Below are 18633 nucleotides of genomic sequence, written 5' to 3' on the forward strand. Positions count from 1 at the left end.
ACAAGCGGAGGAGGAAGATGACGCCGTGCTCTGTTTCTCTGTCTCCTGAAAGCTTATCTTTACTGAGACGATCAAAGGTCAGATATTATTTATATATTTAGTAACACACGGAACGTTTTATTGCATACAAATCACTGTGAGAGCTTTTTTTCTTCTTTTTCTATTTTTATTAATGCAAAGAACAAAAACATACAAAAGGTATAAACATACATCACATAATATCTTTTCTTATTAGACACTGAGATTACATTGAATTAGTTTTCCATTTCTTTTAGGAAAACAGAGAAGATTTTTTTTTTTTTAATTAATAACAAAACTGTTATTTTCGTTTGTGGGGTCAGAGTCATAATACCCAAATATAATGTTTTTCATTATGTACTGAGAAGCCTGGCAAAATCTTACAGTTGACAAACACACCAATATCATCCCAAAGTTTCTGAGTGTAGTGACATGACCAAAATAAATGTACGGTTTCTTCAGAACTCGAACAAAAAAAATCAATGTCAGATTTAAATCTTTGTATACGCTTCTTTACAGGGTAGGACCGGTGTATGAGCTTAAAATAAATGTCTTTCACTTTGTCTGTGAAAAAGAATTTTTTGCGGTAGAGACCAGATTTAATCACCGCGAGAGCTTCCAATATACGCGCCACTGGGTTGTATCTGTACTTGCCGGTCAGAGAGCACCTGTCCATCAAAAGCCCACTATCCAATCAGAGTAGATCACTGTTAACGCCACCCCCATGAGAGGTTTGTGTCAAAACACCAAACGAAAAACTGCTAAATGTAAGCGAAATCTGTGGCAATGAATTTAGAATCCACGATTAGCGAAAACAAATCTTTGAAAAAACATTAACAAAGAAAGAAGTATATTTGAAGAGCCTGTAAAATTTGTGCAACTGAGTTCATTTTTTTTTCTTTCCAGTGTTTTTCTTCTTTTGTAATGGCATATTTTTGATAGTGTCTGAAAAAGTTACGTTCAGTTTAAAAAAGTTCTGTTCATTATTATTGAAACAAATGTAATTCCATAGAGGTGAAGGGAAGGAAAAGATGTGGTAGGAAAAAAGTGTACAAGCAATAGGGATAACCGTACCCTGGAAAGGATTGTGAAACAAAACCCATTCAGAAATGTGGGGAAGTTTCACAAAGAGTGGACTGCAGCTGGAGTCAGTGCTTCAAGAACCACTATGCACAGATGTATGCAAGACATGTGTCAAGCCACTCTTGAACAAAAGACAGCATTAGAAGCGCCTCGCCTGGGCTAAAGACAAAAAAGAATTTGACTGATGCTGAGTGGTCCAAAGTTATTTTCTCTGATGAAAGTAAATTTTGTATTTCCTTTGGAAATCAGGGTCCCAGAGTCTGGAGGAAGAGAGAAGAGGCACACAGTCCACATTGCTTGTAGTTTCCACAGTCAGTGATGGTTTGCGGTGCCATGTCATCTGCTGGTGTTTGTGTTTTCTGAGGTCCAAGGTCAACGTAGCCGTATACCAGGAAGTTTTAGAGCATTTCATGCTTCCTGCTGCTGACCAACTTAATGGAGATTTAATTTCCCAACAGGACTTGTTACTTGCACACGGTGCCAAAGCTACCCGTACCTGGTTTAAGGACCATGGTATCCCAGTTCTTAATTGTCCGGCAAACTCACCTGACCTTAACCCCATAGAAAATCGATGGGGTATTGTGAAGAGGAAGATGCGATATGCCAGACCCAACAATGCAGAAGAGCTGAAGGCAACTATCAGAGCAACCTGAGCTCTCATAACACCTGAGCAATGCCACAGACTGATCGACTCCATGCCACGCCACATTGCTGCAGTAAATCAGGCAAAAAGAGCCCCAACTAAGTATTGAGTGTTGTACATGCTCATACGTTTCATGTTCATACTTTTCAGTTGGCCAAGATTTCTAAAAATCCTTTCTTTGTATTGGTCTTAATTTATATTCTAATATTCTGAGATACTGAATTTTTGATTTTCCTTAGTTGTCAGTTATAATTATCAAAATTAATAGAAATAAACATTTGAAATATATCAGTCTGTGTGCAATGAATGAATATAATATACAAGTTTCACTTTTTGAAAGGAATTAGTGAAATAAATAAACTTTTTGATGATATTCTAAATATATGACCAGCACCTGTATATTGTTCAGTCTTTTATTGCATGTGCTGTTGAGCTTGGAGCACGTCTCCATCTCAGCAGCTCTTGAGCTCTTCGTCTGCGTATACTGTGCGTTTGGGATGCTAAACGTTTGTCTGGGAAAACAGTGTGCGTTATCTCACTGGATTTAAAAAGTATATATTTTAGAAACCCATGCCAGCACAGGAGAATGCATAAACATATATATGCGCGATTTCAAAATAAAAGTTTAAGCTCTGAGTTTGCATGTGACCAAATATTACAATTATATGGATTTAAACTTAGTTTTCCTTTCACTTTGGAGTGTTACAAGCTGTTCGTGAATAGACAAGATCCCTAAAGTTGCAAAGACTAAGGTCTCTAACCCAAAGAGATATTCTAAAAGAACGTTTAGATTTGTTTAAACACGCACATGTCTATGTCACTATATGGGAAGATTTGCAACTTTCATTGTGAAAGCGAAACTACTTTGTTTGGCCTTCCAAAAGTGGACACAACTATAAAATAATTGGTTAAGTTGTATACAACACTGTCCCAGAACAGTTCAACCCAAATATTCAGATGTGTGCAGCAGTCAGTTTATGGAGGATTGTTTCCTGAACCTGGGAGAGAACGTTATGCCAGCACTTCTGACTCACAGTCTGGAAGTATGTTTTCATATGTAAAGGATTTGCCACTGATGAATCAAACGTGAGTTTTGAGCTGTGTAGAGTTGCGCTTGTTTGTCTTTTCTCAGATCACAAATGCAGACATGGTTTTATGTTTATGTGGCGCCATGTAATGCCACATGTAAAAAGACAGTAAGCCAATATAATCAATAATTACGTCCGACTGGATACAACAAATGCCTTGCTTGTAATGGGTTTTATTGTTTTTGTCTTCTCGTGCTGTGTTCTGACTGGGACATGCATCGCAGTATAGTAAAGGGGCGTAACATTTCTGTCACACAGAATGTGGCAAACTTGAGGTTTTTATTTTATTTTTTTATTAATGATCTTCAGTCTTCACGGACCTTTGCAGGGTTTAACAAGACAGTTACATGAGTTCCACCAATCAGATGCATCACTGTTGGATTGTTCAGGATTGTGGGTAATGAAGTACTTATACAAGACATCGCAAATAAAAGGCATTTATCTCAAAACAAGGTTAGTGCCCCATGAACTTTTGGCATTTATATGAGCATATACTATCGTTTAGTACAGCCGTAGCTGGTTTAAAGTCTACCATGTATGGTTACGTTTTTAAATTTTTACTTCCTGCACCGCCTGTGGGCTGGACTGTGATGCTCTATTTGGCTGATTACAACGCACTGGATAGCTGGCCAATCAGCATACACCTTCAGAAAGGCGGGGTATAGAGGAGAAACAAAAAATGTACAGTATATGGAAAATAATGTTTTTTTAAAGGTCCCATGACATGGATTATTTCCTTTTCTTTAAATGCTTTTTAATGTTTCCTTAGGTGTATTTTTATTGTTAGTATGATTTTTACATTTAAAATTTAGAAATAAAAAGCATTTTTATATCCTGACATTAGCCCTCTGGCTTGAATGCTCTGTATATATATATATTACTATTACAGCTGTCGAGATTAACGAATTGTGGAAGTGTTGATTGTATAATTATTTTTTCGATCTTTTCCCCATCACATGAAAGGCTGCAGTGATGAGCATTCAGTAGACAGTCTGTTTATCGCGTGTATGCAGTAATCTCGTCATTATTGCAACACGTTTTCTCTCAATGCTTTCACCACAGTTAACAGCAAACACATGAATACAGTAAGAGCTCCGTTTTGCAGAATAACAGCGTCATTCATTGTAACGGCAGTTTGGGCAAGTGTGCAGATATACTCCCGATGTGTAACAGCTCCGGAAAAAAGCGAGCGTTCTTTGATCGCTCTCTGTAGTTAAATCACAATTTAAATAACAGATTTGTTTAATGCTACTAAGAGAAACAACGTGAAGTTGATCGTTTAGTCACTGGCTTGATTCACTGATGCATAAACAGTATTAAACGATTTAGAAAGAAAGTCTGTGTGAACTTGAATGATTAGCTACACATCAGAAATCACTGATCACAGATCAGGCATTAATGAACACTGTTGCTCACTGTTTGCGCCGGTGCTGTCGAATCCATATCATAAAAGTCTTTTTGAAACGCCTGTGCTGACATTACGACTGAATTATATGTAAATATTTGGGCGGGCAAAGCAGAGAAAGGGGAGGTAACAATTCTCGTTACAACGTCATAACGAGGAGATTCAAGATCAGCCCGTTTGAGCTTCCATTTTCTCAAAGGCAGAGAAAGATAGAAAAATCTCAATTTACACCGATTCAAATTTCTAGAAACCTGGGGAGCATATACAGGCTAGGGGAACTCATATTAATGTTAAAAAACCTCAGAAAGTGAAATTTTTCATGTCATGGGACCTTTAACCTTAAACTGCATAAACACATTTCATTACACCAAATACACAAAATAATGTTATTTATTTAGAAACATCATATGACCATTTTCACTTAGGTCTTATTAACAAAAAATTTTTGTCAAAATAATAAGATCATTTGATTACCAAAATAATTGTTAAGTTACGGCTCTAGATAAGTTAAAATATTTCTAAAACCATCTACATTGTTTTGTGCAGCTTAGCATCTTTTTGTGATTTAAAGAAAAATATTTTGTCATTGAAAATTTCTTTAAAATTGTATTTAAAACACTGTCTCGTTCTAGTAAACTGTAAGTATCTGTATTTTGTCTCATCTCATGAGCTAAATGAATTGTCACACCCTAGTGTCCATAAACGTGATCTGGCTCAGAATGTTTCCAAGTGTGCTGAGGCTTTCACCTTCAGGTTAATCATGTTCATGGGGGAAAAAAATTATGAATAAGGAAATTGATAACTTTGCCATAATATCCTTTCAAATGTTAAAGTTGCCACAGTAATTGTATGCCTTTAATGTGCTGAATTGTATTTGTACCATTTTACATAACGATTTTGTGATCTCCGATTTTAGTCCTTGAAAACCAAAAAGTTCTGGAATTTCATTTTGCAGTTTCTGTGCCTACCCTGGTAATACAAACTTAAACGCATTTTTTGTTTGTTTGTTTGTTTACAAGCAGAACGATAATGCCAATCAGCCAAAAGAATGACAATAGCCTCTACTCGAACACGTTTTTCTTCTGTGTCCTGTCCAGCGCCTGCGCATCACATACGTCGCATCTCTGATGGCGTCATGTGACGCAGCCATCGGTTTGCCACGTCGGTCTGTAACTGCAACGCGAGGAACTTCTGCAAGTTTGTTTTGCATTTTAAGGCCGTTAATAAGGAGCAGCACGCGACTGCAACAACACGCGAAACAAAATCTCCACACGGTCCCATCAGAAACCCCACAGTCTCATTACTACAGAGAGAGATACAAATGAGGTTGTTACAGAATTTAGGTGACTGATGTCTGCGCTCATGATTGATGTGCGGTAAGTGTTGGTTTAATTATTAATTTTTAAGTGTTAATTATGCATTCAGTCACTATTTGATCTAATGAATCAGATCATTAATATAAATATAGTTGAGGTGGTTATGTTAGGGTTAGTTCAGTTACCTGCGACAAACCAGTTAGTAAGTTTATTTCCTGTTCGTGTTTGAAGTGTGTGTTTGTTAGCCGATGTGTTAGTCTGGGGTTCAGCCGATAGTTAGTGGTGGTAGTTCAGTCGTTAGTCTGGTTATGTGTATAGTTGATGTGTTTGTCTGGTTGTAGTGGTAGATTAGCTGTAAATCTGGTCTAATCTTGCAGCATTTCTGAGCATCATTGGATGAGTCCCATCAGCAGCAGCAGTGTGTGTGTGTGGATGAGTCCGTGTTCATCATCACGGGGAAATGCAGTTTATACAATTTTTTCCCTTCACAGTTCAGCTTCTTTACTCTCAAAGTTCCTCTTTTAGTGCAGCAGTTTCAACTGCGGCTTTGTGCCAGATGGTGAAACACTCGTTTATCAGACTAGTACCAACTCATCTCTGACCTGACTGCTAAGATGAGAGTTGATTGAATTGATTCTCTTGAATGACTTGACCGTAGTTTTCTTCTTTGCCATGTAATTTCACATCATGTTTAAGGGTTTTCTTCTTTCACTGTTTGCTACATTTGTTACCAGGTTAATAACACTGTAACGGAGTTAGCAGTCAGTAAACAGACGGAATATTTAATGTTTCTCCCACAGTGTCCAGGCTGCATTGGGCCAAGACGTGAGGACGTGGCCGCTGGGAGCCGCAGACAGAGATGCCCGGGGGCCGCAGGGGTCCAAGTAGACAGCAGCTGAGCCGCTCTGCACTGCCGTCACTGCAGACACTGGTGGGCGGTGGCCTCAGCAATGGAACGGGGCTCAGGTGCAGGTGAACTTAACTGAGCAGTATTCACTCATCGTCACTTGCTTTATTAAGAAATTCATCTGGTGGATTCTGGAGTCCCTCTTCCATTTTAAACCGTAAATAAAAACTCAGGAATACATACACAATTATGCTGTTACTAATTTCAAATAGGAAATAAACACATGAAGAGCAGCATGCCAAATGATACTGCTTTCACCTAATTACAAATTATTCAGATATAAGGTTTGTTTTCCGTTTTTATCTAATGATCCATGTGTGAATTTATTAATGCGAAAACCTTGAACACCATTGTCTTTATAGACAGACACATGTATGTCAATTGCTGCATAACTATAATGATCAATTTTATGTCAGTTATACCATGGGATTATCGCTGTCTGCTTACACATCAGTGCACAATGTTTAATATAGTCTAATAGCCTTCTTTGGGCAGTTTAAAGCCAAATAATAAGATGCTCACCATCAGGTTCATCTTATATCATGCAGTATGTTGATACTGTTAAAGTCCGATGTTTCAGGGTGAGGTGAGTAGCTAAAGGCCTATTTACACTAGTGCATTTTCGTTTTAAAACAGCATTTTAAAATGAAAAATTTCCTCATCTACACTTGCGTTTTAACTGCATTTCAGAATCATTTTTGGTCCACACTACACAATAGAAAATGCATATCACATGATCATTCATGCAGGTAAAACAAAGTGAAAGCGGGCAGCCACGCTTTTTTTTTCCCTCTGTTTTGGTCTGTTTACAATGAAACACAACCCGTGGTTTTTAAACTTAAACAGGGTCTGCAGCATTTTCGAAAGTCTCCATTTTTGAGGGTCGAAAATGCCAGGGTAGTGTAAAGGACAGTCCTAACCGTAGTTAAAGTTATGTGTTTAAAAATGAAATGCACTTGTGTAAAATGTGTCTCAAGACTTTGTGGTGGTTTTAGTTTGAAACCTGTGTCTGATGTTTTCCTGTTCATAATAACCTGATAAGATGAAGCCAGTACTAGTGGAGTAGATTTCACACCGTATAATTTAGGTATTGTTTGTTTGCGCTCACTTTTTTTTTTTTCCTCTTTTACTCAATTGTTAATAAAGCTCAGAATTGGCTTGGCAGATTTGCATTCTGTCACCATGTTTCTTACAGCAACTGCTGGTTCACATCTGGCTTGTTTCTAATTATGCTGGAAATATTTTATGCGTGTTTTGTGAACTAACATTGTTTTATATAATCTCCAGTAAACCGTTTATTTTTTTTTTACACATTTTTTTTTTATCCTGCTACTTCCTACCCCTCACAGGATATAGAAGATCTAACATGAGCTGGTGTTATCACTGTTTCAAATATCAGAATGAAATCTGCTTCATGATGGAGTTAGAGGTTTACTGAAGAGAGATTTAGTGTTTTGGCTTGATGTGTCTTAATCATTCACTGCTGACTGTAGTTGTATGTAAAGTGGTCCTGTGTGTGTGTGTGTGTGTGTGTGTGTGTTTAACTTATGAGGGCCAAATGTCCTAATTTCTACAGTAAAATATGACAACCTACCAGTGAGGACATTAAGGCCCAAATACATTTATATAAATGCAACAGCGTACCGTGGAGTTTCAGACGGCCTTCAGTAAGCAACTGTAAGCTAAATACCCTTACATATCTATCTTATACATCTCTGTTAGAGCTAACGCAGCCATATGCATATAATTTGCCTATTAAGCCACACACAGGCTCTCGACGACAGTGACAGCTGATCAACAATTTCAGCAGTGGGCTAAATAAGGGTTGGTTAAATGCAGAGTAAATTTCCCTACATGGATCAGTAAAAGTAATCCACCAATACACGGGTCACTATGCACATTCACGTCACTCTTAAATGACGACGTGCCCACAGCAGCAAAACTGCAAAAATGCTGCACATACACCACGCAACTGCATTATCAATGCACCACGTACACCTCCATAACTATGTGCATGCTTCAAATTTTATACATTTCTTTGAGGGGTAGGTTTTGGGGTAGAGTGTTGTGTGTTAACAGGATAGAAAATATAATTAACCAATGAGTCAATGGAAGTCTATGCAATGTCCTCACCAATATAGTCAAACAAGCTTGTTCATGTGTGTGCATGTTGCAGGAACAGCGGTGCAGTGGGTCTGTCGGCTCCACCCCTCACAGCTCTCATCACTCCTGAACCTGTCCGTCATTCCTGCATTCCCGACCTTCCTCTGGACAGTAACGTGCTGTTTGAGTCACTGCTCTTCCTCTACCTGCTGGTGGCTCTCTTCGTTCAGTACATAAACATTTATAGGACAGTTTGGTGGTCTTCATACAACCACCCAACAGCCTCTACTTCAATGGTACAATCAAATGAGAGAATACATTGATATTACTACTAATATATTATTGATATTAGTAATGTACTCTGCCTTTTTGCTAGTTTCCTAGTAGAACACAAAATGAGATGTTTGGCAGGATGTTCATGATACCCTTTTTGTAAACCACACAATAATCTCTGAAAAATCTTCTGTTTGGTTGAATTTGTTGTGCCACAGTTGGGCATGCAACATACACGAATCAGTATCATTTGGCATCATTTTACTGTATTACTCTGAATTTATTTTCAGTGTATAATGACTAAACAGACACAAGTTAATCATATGATTTAAGAAGACTTGAAATATAGCGCACCACAACTCAAATGGACCATGTTCATAATGCTTCATAGGAGCTTGACGGGCTGATCACCTTTTGCTTTCATTGTATTATTCAGGGTAGTGTGAACATCATGCTAAACATCTCCTTTAGTGTTCCACTGAGGAAAGTCAGTCATATAGTTTAATGTAACATGAGAGGGTGAGTAAAGGAAGAAACAATTTGAAGTCATGCTGTCATTTCACATTTGCACACATTAATAATGGTAGCAGTGAACATGACAAAAATCCCCTTTCAATATGAAGCAGTATGTAATAAAAAAAAAATATATGTATTTATTTATTTTCTGTGTTAAGAACTTCCATCTGATGGACTATCACCTGGCTGTCTTCATAACCGTGATGTTGGCCAGAAGACTCGTGTGGACCATCATCTCAGAGGTGCTTCTGAATCTGTTTTTAATGATCAAGTAAAGCTTTTCAAATGATTGTTTAACCATGTTCCCTTTATATTGGCAAGCATAAAAATTTGATTATGCAACAATTAGTTGTGGCCCTTGAATCTATTTGGTTGAGTAGTCCTCCATGAGTGTTGATATACAGTCTAACAGCATTGACACTGTTTGTAGCTCAGAGGGAAAGTTTGTTTGTAATGTATTTGCATGTGGCCTTCCCTCAGTGGGTGTGTGTGCATGTGTGCGCAGGAGGAAGTTTGAACCAGGGTTTCTGTGGTCTATTTGTCACCTCATCAATGTGACCTTCTCAATGATGATTATCATTCACTGTGAGCTGAAAGTCCCTCAGGATGAGTTTTTCCACTGTTTCCTTCTAATAAAGATATTGTGTGTCATGTTTCAGGCCTCTCTGGTGTGTCCATCGTCTCTTGTCTGGTATGTGGCTCTGATTGCAACCCGCTTGATCCTGCTGACATTGTGTGGATGGGTTCTGTGCTGGACTGTCATCAACCTCTTCGACAATTACTCCGTACTCAACCTGCTCTTCCTGGGATATCCGTAAGTCTCCAGTTTTCTTTATGAAACTGCATGTATGATTATCTCTGTGTCCACGCATGTTTGGTGACAGTGGAACTTACTGGCCAGACGTAAGATCTGATCTCTTCATAGCCTTTGAACACCCTTTCAGAAAATATAGACAAATCCGCTGAATTTGTCAGTCAGTGTTCAGGGAAAACCTATTGAATACCATGTTCATTTAAGTTATGATTGGGACGGAAAGATTTTATTTGTAACAAGCTAACCTTTGTGATCGGAATTGCTATTATTAAATATTAAATAAATGAAAATCCTTATCCACTAGTCACAAATGGTTGGAAAAATCATAAGGGATAGGCCATGGGATGCTGACGGTTCTGCCACTGGTGTTCATGTTCTTGTTTCTGCTTGCACTGTATTCGTTTAATTTGCTGTTGTTTTAATCTACATATTCTGTGTCTTTGTCTCTGATTCAGATTCGGTGTTTATGTGCCACTCTGCTGCTTCCATCAGGAGGGTCGAGCTCAATCCACTCCAACCGAATGCAGCTTCTCTGAGCAGGATGGATATGACAGGCCTCTGCTGCGGCCCAGAGACTTCCTCACACTGCTGCGTGAAAGTCTGCGTGAGCAGTTCTCCAGCCCCACACACATCCCCACACACACCTGCCCGCCTTCACCTGAGCTCATCCGCAGTGAAGTGGAGGAGCTCAAGACCGACTTTAACCGCCGCATCAAGGAAGTTCTCTTCAATTCACTCTTCAGTGCTTATTATGTGGCCTTCCTACCCCTGTGCTTCGTCAGGGTGAGCCATCCTCTGACAGTAGTCACTGAATGGACTGTTCAGTCACTCTGCAGCTTGATCAGAATGACAGAATTGTGATTTATGTACATGTAGTTACCAGCCCATTTTTTTAGAGGTGTAGTTCACTGTTGGATCAGCATGATGTCATTGGTGACAGAATTTTTTATTTATTTATGTATTTAATTTCTTAATTCTACTTCATGTTTATGTGGTATTTGGATCCGTGTTTATCTGAAAGCAATCATCATTGATGCACAGTAATAGACAGGGATGGAAAAATGTAGTGAAATATAATCAAATCAGCAGTCCAGCCAGAGCAGCATCCTATTCCTACTCAACCAAACAGCCAACTACTCAATCAGATAGATTAGTGAGAGAGTACTTTGTAAGCAGTGGTGCTTTGAATAGAATGAACTGGGAGGTGCAGCTGTTGCTATTAACATTTTAAAAGAATCTATCAGGTTAATGATACAATTTTGTGTAGAAGTGCATAACAGCCAGTCAGATTGGAGCTTGTGGTTTTACCCTTTATGTTCAATGTTTTCCAGAGCACGCAGTACTACGACATGCGCTGGTCATGTGAGCACCTGATCATGGTGTGGATCAATGCATTTGTGATGTTGATGAGTCAGCTTCTGCCACCCAGTTACTGTGACCTGCTGCATCGCTCCGCTGCACATTTGGGCCGCTGGCAGAAGCTAGAACATGGATCCTACAGCAATACGCCACAGCACATGTGAGTTTACCTCCATCACATCAATTCACAAACACCTTCAGTGAATAAGAAATGAATGAACGTTCCTTTTGATCGATTCATTGGAGATTCAGCTCTCAACTATGTAGCTGTTTAGACATAGTTTCAAAGTCAAGTTCTTATAAAAACACTTCCAGAACACTTCACAAACAAAATATCAGCAGTGTTATGGGTATTTATAATTGTTGTTCTCTTTGGTATGTGTTCAGCTGGTCTGAGAGCACCATCTGGCCTCAGGGAGTCCTGGTGCGTCACAGCCGCTGTCTTTATAAGGCTGTTGGGCCGTATAATGTGGCCTTGCCCTCCGACGTCTCGCATGCCAGGTTTTATGTGAGTATCTGTTATTTCTCGTCCTTTAACTTAATATGATGACATGAATGCAAATTAATATTTACCCACAAATTAAAGGGATATTTAACCCAAAAATTTAAATTGTCATTCATTTCCCTTCCTCATGTTGTTCCAAACCCGTAAGACCTTTGTTCATCTTCGAACACTAAACACACAGTTTTCTGGCACTCCATAGACAGCAAGGGTCCTACCCAGTGTTGCCAACTAAGCAATTTTGTTGCTAAATTTACCCAGTGTTGCCAACTTAGCAATTTTGTTTCTAAATTTAGCAATCTTTCATAGTACCCTAGTAACTTTCTTCCAAAAGCACCTAGCAACAAATTAAGCCATTTTTTTATTTAATTTGCCTACTTTTATAGCAACTTTTGATAAGTGATTCAAAAAATAAAAAGGGACACATTTTCCATCTAAATTCCACAAAAAGAGGAAATGATAAACCCTTGTTGTGATTGTTGATCAGTTAATATACTGTAAGGAAATTATCTAGAAAAAGGAAAAAGGTAGGCTACTAGTAGTTTTCCTGGAAATTGTCTAGTATCCTTTGTAAACCCTTTGTAAAAAAAAAATTATTAATATATTAATTATTTTCTTAGTGTTTCATACTGACTAATAATACACTGCTTAAAACTATAATTGTTCAGAATGTGTAGTGTAGCTAGTTTACTAGCTAATAAAAAAAAACGTATAATCGCTGTGTAATGTCTAAAGTGTTAAATAATTCAATGTTGTGTATATAAGAACGTTATTTATATTTTAACATTTAATATTAAGCATTTATATTATTCTACAAACATATGTAAATTAACATATAAACATATTTTTTTACCAAGATTAAAGTGGTAACTCAATTAAGCATTGTGATTACGCAGTAGGGGTTGTACGACTACTGATTTCTACTAGTAAATTTTTTTTATTTAAAAAATACTCTAGTTACTCAACTACTCGTTGTTTATGCTACTGTAAATGAAAAGACATTAAATGTGTTTTTTTAATTTTATTTATCGATACACGTTTATTAATTCATAGCCTTATGCAACAATTACATATATACATTTTCAAAACTATTATGACATTACATATTTACATTTTCATGTAACAGCCAGTACGTGTATTTGTGTCTGTTACAATCACAACATTTTTCATATCTGCATTCGCATACAATGTCGTACAGTACTTGATAAGACCCCTGGCTCACCTGTTATCTAGCAAACTCCGGCATGTGCCAGCTTCAGCTGTGTGTTCTGGCAGAATTATTCCTTGTCTGTTTTTCATTTTTGAAGCCATTATCTGTGCCATTCGGAATAAGGTATTCGGCTTCAGTCACACCCCTATTTACAAATTTTAATTTTACATGCAACATAGATAAGGTCATAGAACGTAACAGCTACAGGTGCTGGTCATATAATTTAGAATATCATCAAAAAGTTGATTTATTTCATTAATTCCATTCAAAAAGTGAAACTTGTATATTATATTAATTCATTACACACAGACTGATATATTTCAAATGTTTATTTCTTTTAATTTTGATAATTATAACTGACAACTAAGGAAAATCCCAAATGCAGTATCTCAGAAAATTAGAATATAAATTAAGACCAATACAAAGGTAGGATTTTTAGAAATCTTGGCCAACTAAAAAGTATAAAAATGAAAAGTATGAGCATGTACAGCACTCAATACTAATACTAAATTTACTTTCATCAGAGCACATAACTTTGGACTACTCAGCAGCAGTCCATCCTTTTTGAAGCGAGACACTTCTGATGCTGTCTGTTGTTCAAGAGTGGCTTGACACAAGGAATCCGACAGCTGAAACCCATGTCTTGCATATGTCTTTGTGTAGTGGTTCTTGAAGCACTGACTCCAGCTGCAGTCCACTCTGTGAATCTCCCCCACATTTTTGAATGGTATTGTTTCACAAACCTCTCCAGGGTGCAGTTATCCATATTGCTTATACAATTTTTTTTTTTTCTACCACATCTTTTCCTTCCCTTCGCCTCTCTATTAATGTGCTTGGACACAGAGCTCTGTGAACAGCTAGCCTCTTTTGCAATGACCTTTTGTGTCTTGCCCTCCTTGTGCAAGGTGTCAATGGTCGTCTTTTGGACAACTGTCAAGTCAGCAGTCTTCCCCATGATTGTGCAGCCTACAGACTGAGAGACAATTTAAAGGCTTTTCAGGTGTTTTGAGTTAATTAACTGATTAGAGTGTGGCACCAATATCGATCCTTTTCACAATATTCTAATTTTCTGAGATGCTGAATTTGGGATTTTCCTTAGTTGTCAGTTATAAACATCAAAATTAAAAGAAATAAACATTTGAAAAATATCAGTCTGTGTGTAATTAATTAATATACAAGTTTTCACTTGTAGTGAAATAAAAAAACTTTTTGATGATATTCTAATTATATGACCAGCACCTGTACATGCAATATTGTAATCCTAAAATTCATGTTGTACTTGCAAACTCTTTGTACGCATCATGGTTAATGCATGCTCGAGTAGTTGATTGTTTCCAACAGCGCAGACTAGTGGTTGAAGTAGTCGATCACTCGACTAATCTATGCAAGCCCTATTATGCAGTAATGTCATCATGCAATGACATCACAAAGTAATTTAACACAACTTTTATTAACAATTTTACCTCCCTTTAGCAACTTCTCCTGAAAATTTGTTGAAAACCGTGGTCCTACCACGGTCAAGGCACAAATGTAGTAAGGAAACTGCCAAAACGGTTCATGTGACATCACTGGTACACCTGTAATTTTACAAAGCTACGAGAATACTTTGCTTATTGAATAAAGTCCTTTTCTTTGCACACAGATCATGCAGGTGGTTTATCAGGCAATAAATAATGAGATAAACATCTGCATTAATAAATAGAAAAGAGTTTGTCTGTTACTCTGCTGTCATTAGATCAGGATTCCTCCGATCTGGTTCTGCAAAGTTAAGCTCAAAACATGATTACAAATTCAAATATGTGTAATTTTCTAGTAACTCTGAAAGAGATTGATTATCTTAATCTAGGGGTGTTTGATTAGGTTTGGAGCTAAACTCTGCAGGGCTGGATTTGAGGAACGCTGGTTTACATCGCTTGTTTGGGGTAAGTCATTGCCTAATGGTCAGAGAGTCTGACTTGTAACCCAAATGTTGTGGGTTCGAGTCTCAGACCAGCAGGGCTTATAGGTGGGGGGAGTGAATATACAGCGCTCTCTCCTACCTTCAATACCATGACTGAAGTGCCCTTGAGCAGGGCACCGAACCCTCGCTGCAGCAAAAAATGGCTGCCCACTGCTCTGTGTGCGTGTTTGTGTGTGTGCACTTTGGATGGCTTAAATGCAGAGCACTAATTCCGAGTATGGGTCACTGTACTTGCCCACATGTCACTTCACTTTCACTTTCCCAACCATGTTCCAACCTTGCATGTCTTTTTTGTGTGACATGCATTTCAGATCTTGGAGTCTCTTAATGACCTAATGAGCTGAATCAGGTGTGTTGGATGAAGGATACATGTGTAATGTGCAGTGGGGCTCCAGAAATGTGGTCAGGAACCACTGGTTTTAGATGTTGAACTGATATTAATTGTTCATGTGTTTTGATCATGTGTTGTGTTAGCCATCGGCACTGTCAATATTTACTGATCTTAAGTTCCCCAAGCAGAGCTCTGCTGATCATACTGTGATATTCGCTTCCCATGTGACTGGTGCTGATGTTGTTTTCTTCTGTTTAGTTTCTGTTCCATAAGCCACTGCGGATCTTGAACCTTCTCATCGGAATTGAGTCAAGCGTGATACTGTATCAGCTTTACTCCCTGTTGCGCTCTGAGCGCTGGAACCACACCCTGTCTCTGGGCCTTATTCTCTTCTGCAACTATTACGTGCTGTTCAAGCTGCTACGGGACCGTATAGTGCTGGGTAAGGCGTATTCATTCCCACTCGGCAGCAGCGGTCTGGGCATTAAGTCATAGTGAAACCGAGCAAGGAGATAAAACCAGATCCCTGAAACAATATTTCAGGAAGAGACTGGGAAATTCTGTTGCTTTTGATAGTCTATTTCTGTGCAACGTTTGTATCTATTTAATAAAATATTTTATTTTGTATACTGTTACACACCACAAGAAGACGGGCTTTACCTTGCTCCACACTGTCACATCCTTTTGTAGCCCGTATCTCACATTAAATCTAAATTCAGCCAAAGAAAAAGAACTGGAAAGAGAACTGATCATGATGAAGGACCGGAAAGTCCAGTTCACTGAGTGCTGTTTGATCACTTCCACTGTTACTGTGTTTTATGAGTATTATCTGTTTATAGTTTCTTTGTGTCCACTTTGTTTCAATCAAAATTTGTAGAAAAACCACACTGACAGGATCTATTTTGAAAGCTTCACCAATTAGCATCCTTATATACTTTGTCAACTCTGTGCCAAATCCCAAAGGGCTGTGAGCCATTGGAGTGGGCGTGGCTAGTTGTTTGTCTGTCAGGTTTGCAGTATTTTACAAAACTGCTTTATTTCAAGTACAGATGTCATAAACCGGAATAAAAGACAAAAACAGTGCCAATTTTTCCCAGATCTGTTGGTGGATCATCGTTTTCACGAAAACTGTCAAGAAATATATGGGTCATATCTCACACCAAGATAAAAATAAGACATTTTCAAGAAAATTTAAACCATTAAGATTTTATTTACATTATGACAGTATTTTTGTTTTTCATATTTAGTCATTTTGAGGTGTGCTACATGTGAAAGTTCCAAAAGCCTTAAAATAAGCTCTATTTTCTTATGATGTTTGGGTGAAATATGAGCTAAATGTTCTCGACAAGCCACATGCCTTTTATAAATAAGTAATTGTATGTTATGTGCATTGTCTAATCTGAGCAGTTGCTACGGCAATTTCTTATTCATGACTGGTGCTTTTATTTTTTGATAAAGCTTTTAATATGTTGTTCATAACAGTGGGCATTAACATTTTCAAAATGATTCCTGTCAATGAATGAATAAATGGCAAAAGTGCAAAATGTCTTTGACTTACAGTATGTGTGTGTGTATGGATATCTGTAGAACTGTCTATGACCACTAGAGGGAAACAAATGCCTGTAAAAGCGGTATTGTTCTCTCACACAGCAATACATGACATTTCCACATAACCAAGCACCTTTATTCAACAGGTTGCAGTCCACACTAGAGAAAGCAAACACTTTACAGATATTGTGCCAGTTGTATCAGGGCTGTGTACAGAAAAATCTGTCTTCTGTTCGTCAGTCTCAAGCTCTTCACTAGTGACTGTCCCGAACTGTGATATCAAAGGCAGCAGATGGAAAATATTTCTTAAAAGCCTTTGAGATAAAATAAAAAAACGGACACTGAAATGTAATTTATGTTTGGCTGTAAATGGAGAAAAATTATTTAACCCTGACCTTGCTTAAGATGATTTGGCAAAACACGTTTTTTTTGTACAATATGTATTGTATGGCTTAAAAAATGTTAAAAGTATTCCTAAGCCAAGTAGTTATATTAGTTATTGATTCTTCAACGTTCTTGTGTATTGTTGCACTGTTCAGCTTTCCTGTGTGAAATAATAGTATATCTACGTGCTAATGAAGTGAATGCAAAACTGCTGCTCAACCTTCTCTGCAGTCTACGTAGTTCCCTTGATCCAGTAGCAGATTTAAGTGGAGTGATGCACACCGCCACGTTGAACTCTTGAGGCGTTCCGCTAAGGTCCACACACTGGTGTCCAGAGAAGTTCCAGATTAATTTTTGCTCCCAGCGCTGAAGTCTGTGGTTCCACATGTGAACATAAACTTCAGAGCCACTGGTGCCTTGTTGAGCAGCATCGCAGTGTTAGTACAGGAGGTCATAGGTTTCATCCCTGGCCTCACAGAACAGAAGTGGTACTTCTGTTATATATAACTTATATATATTAAATTAAAATGTATTCATTTAGCAGATGCTTTTAAACAAAGAGTGTATTCAGGCTTCATAACGCAATGCTCTACCACTTGAGCTACAGGAACACTACATATAATTGATGTATAACTTTTCAGGAAATATCTGTTTTAGGCTTACAATCAGGGTTAGGTGCTTCTGCACCCTTGTTAATCATACACCCTTGTTAATCATTTCACACTAATTTTAGGGATAAAATACTGGTAGGGGTAGGGATTGGGTTAATTCTATACTTTTGGATAATAATGTTGATCCAGGATCATCAAAAGATGTTGATCCAGGAAAATGTCTTTGCAAAATCACAGTGACCTGTATTCTATGCAAACATAAAATCAAGATGCAAACAAATATTATGTGCCATGTGTGAGTTCAGAGTCTGTCTGTCAGACATATGTGATCTGTCTAATAGATGAATAATGCAAAGGCTTTTCGAAACATTATTAATCTATTTCAGTTCCAACTGATTTAACGAGTGAGAGTGTTCAGAGGTTCAGGAATTGTCTTTGTTCACCAGGACAAATATTTTTGAAGGATGACTGAGAAAATACCAGCTTCCATGACAGCAATGAAAACAAAATATTGTTGACTTCAAAAACAGTTCAGATGTATTACAGAACTTACATGACCATA

General features: G+C 37.9%; 1 protein-coding gene across 3 annotated transcripts; it reads left to right on the plus strand.

The window, feature by feature from the left end:
* The first annotated feature begins 5347 nt into the window (after positions 1–5347).
* Positions 5348–17087, plus strand: LOC113090212 (transmembrane protein 39A-like). 3 transcript variants are annotated; one of them, XM_026256227.1, is made up of 9 exons: positions 5348–5613; positions 6354–6519; positions 8637–8859; positions 9511–9594; positions 10012–10166; positions 10622–10949; positions 11498–11685; positions 11913–12033; positions 15787–17087. In XM_026256227.1, the coding sequence occupies exons 2-9, from the start codon at positions 6413–6415 to the stop codon at positions 16021–16023; spliced, it is 1443 nt and encodes a 480-aa protein (XP_026112012.1). In that variant the 5' UTR covers positions 5348–5613; positions 6354–6412; the 3' UTR covers positions 16024–17087. The 3 variants fall into 3 exon arrangements, with proteins under 3 accessions (XP_026112012.1, XP_026111988.1, XP_026112045.1); XM_026256203.1 differs by having other exon boundaries at positions 5352–5613; positions 6354–6525; XM_026256260.1 differs by lacking the exons at positions 5348–5613; positions 6354–6519 and adding an exon at positions 8027–8137.
* The last annotated feature ends 1546 nt before the right edge of the window (positions 17088–18633 follow it).

This window comes from Carassius auratus, chromosome 1, assembly GCF_003368295.1.
Source record: "Carassius auratus strain Wakin chromosome 1, ASM336829v1, whole genome shotgun sequence".
In the NCBI taxonomy this organism is placed as follows: domain Eukaryota; kingdom Metazoa; phylum Chordata; class Actinopteri; order Cypriniformes; family Cyprinidae; genus Carassius; species Carassius auratus.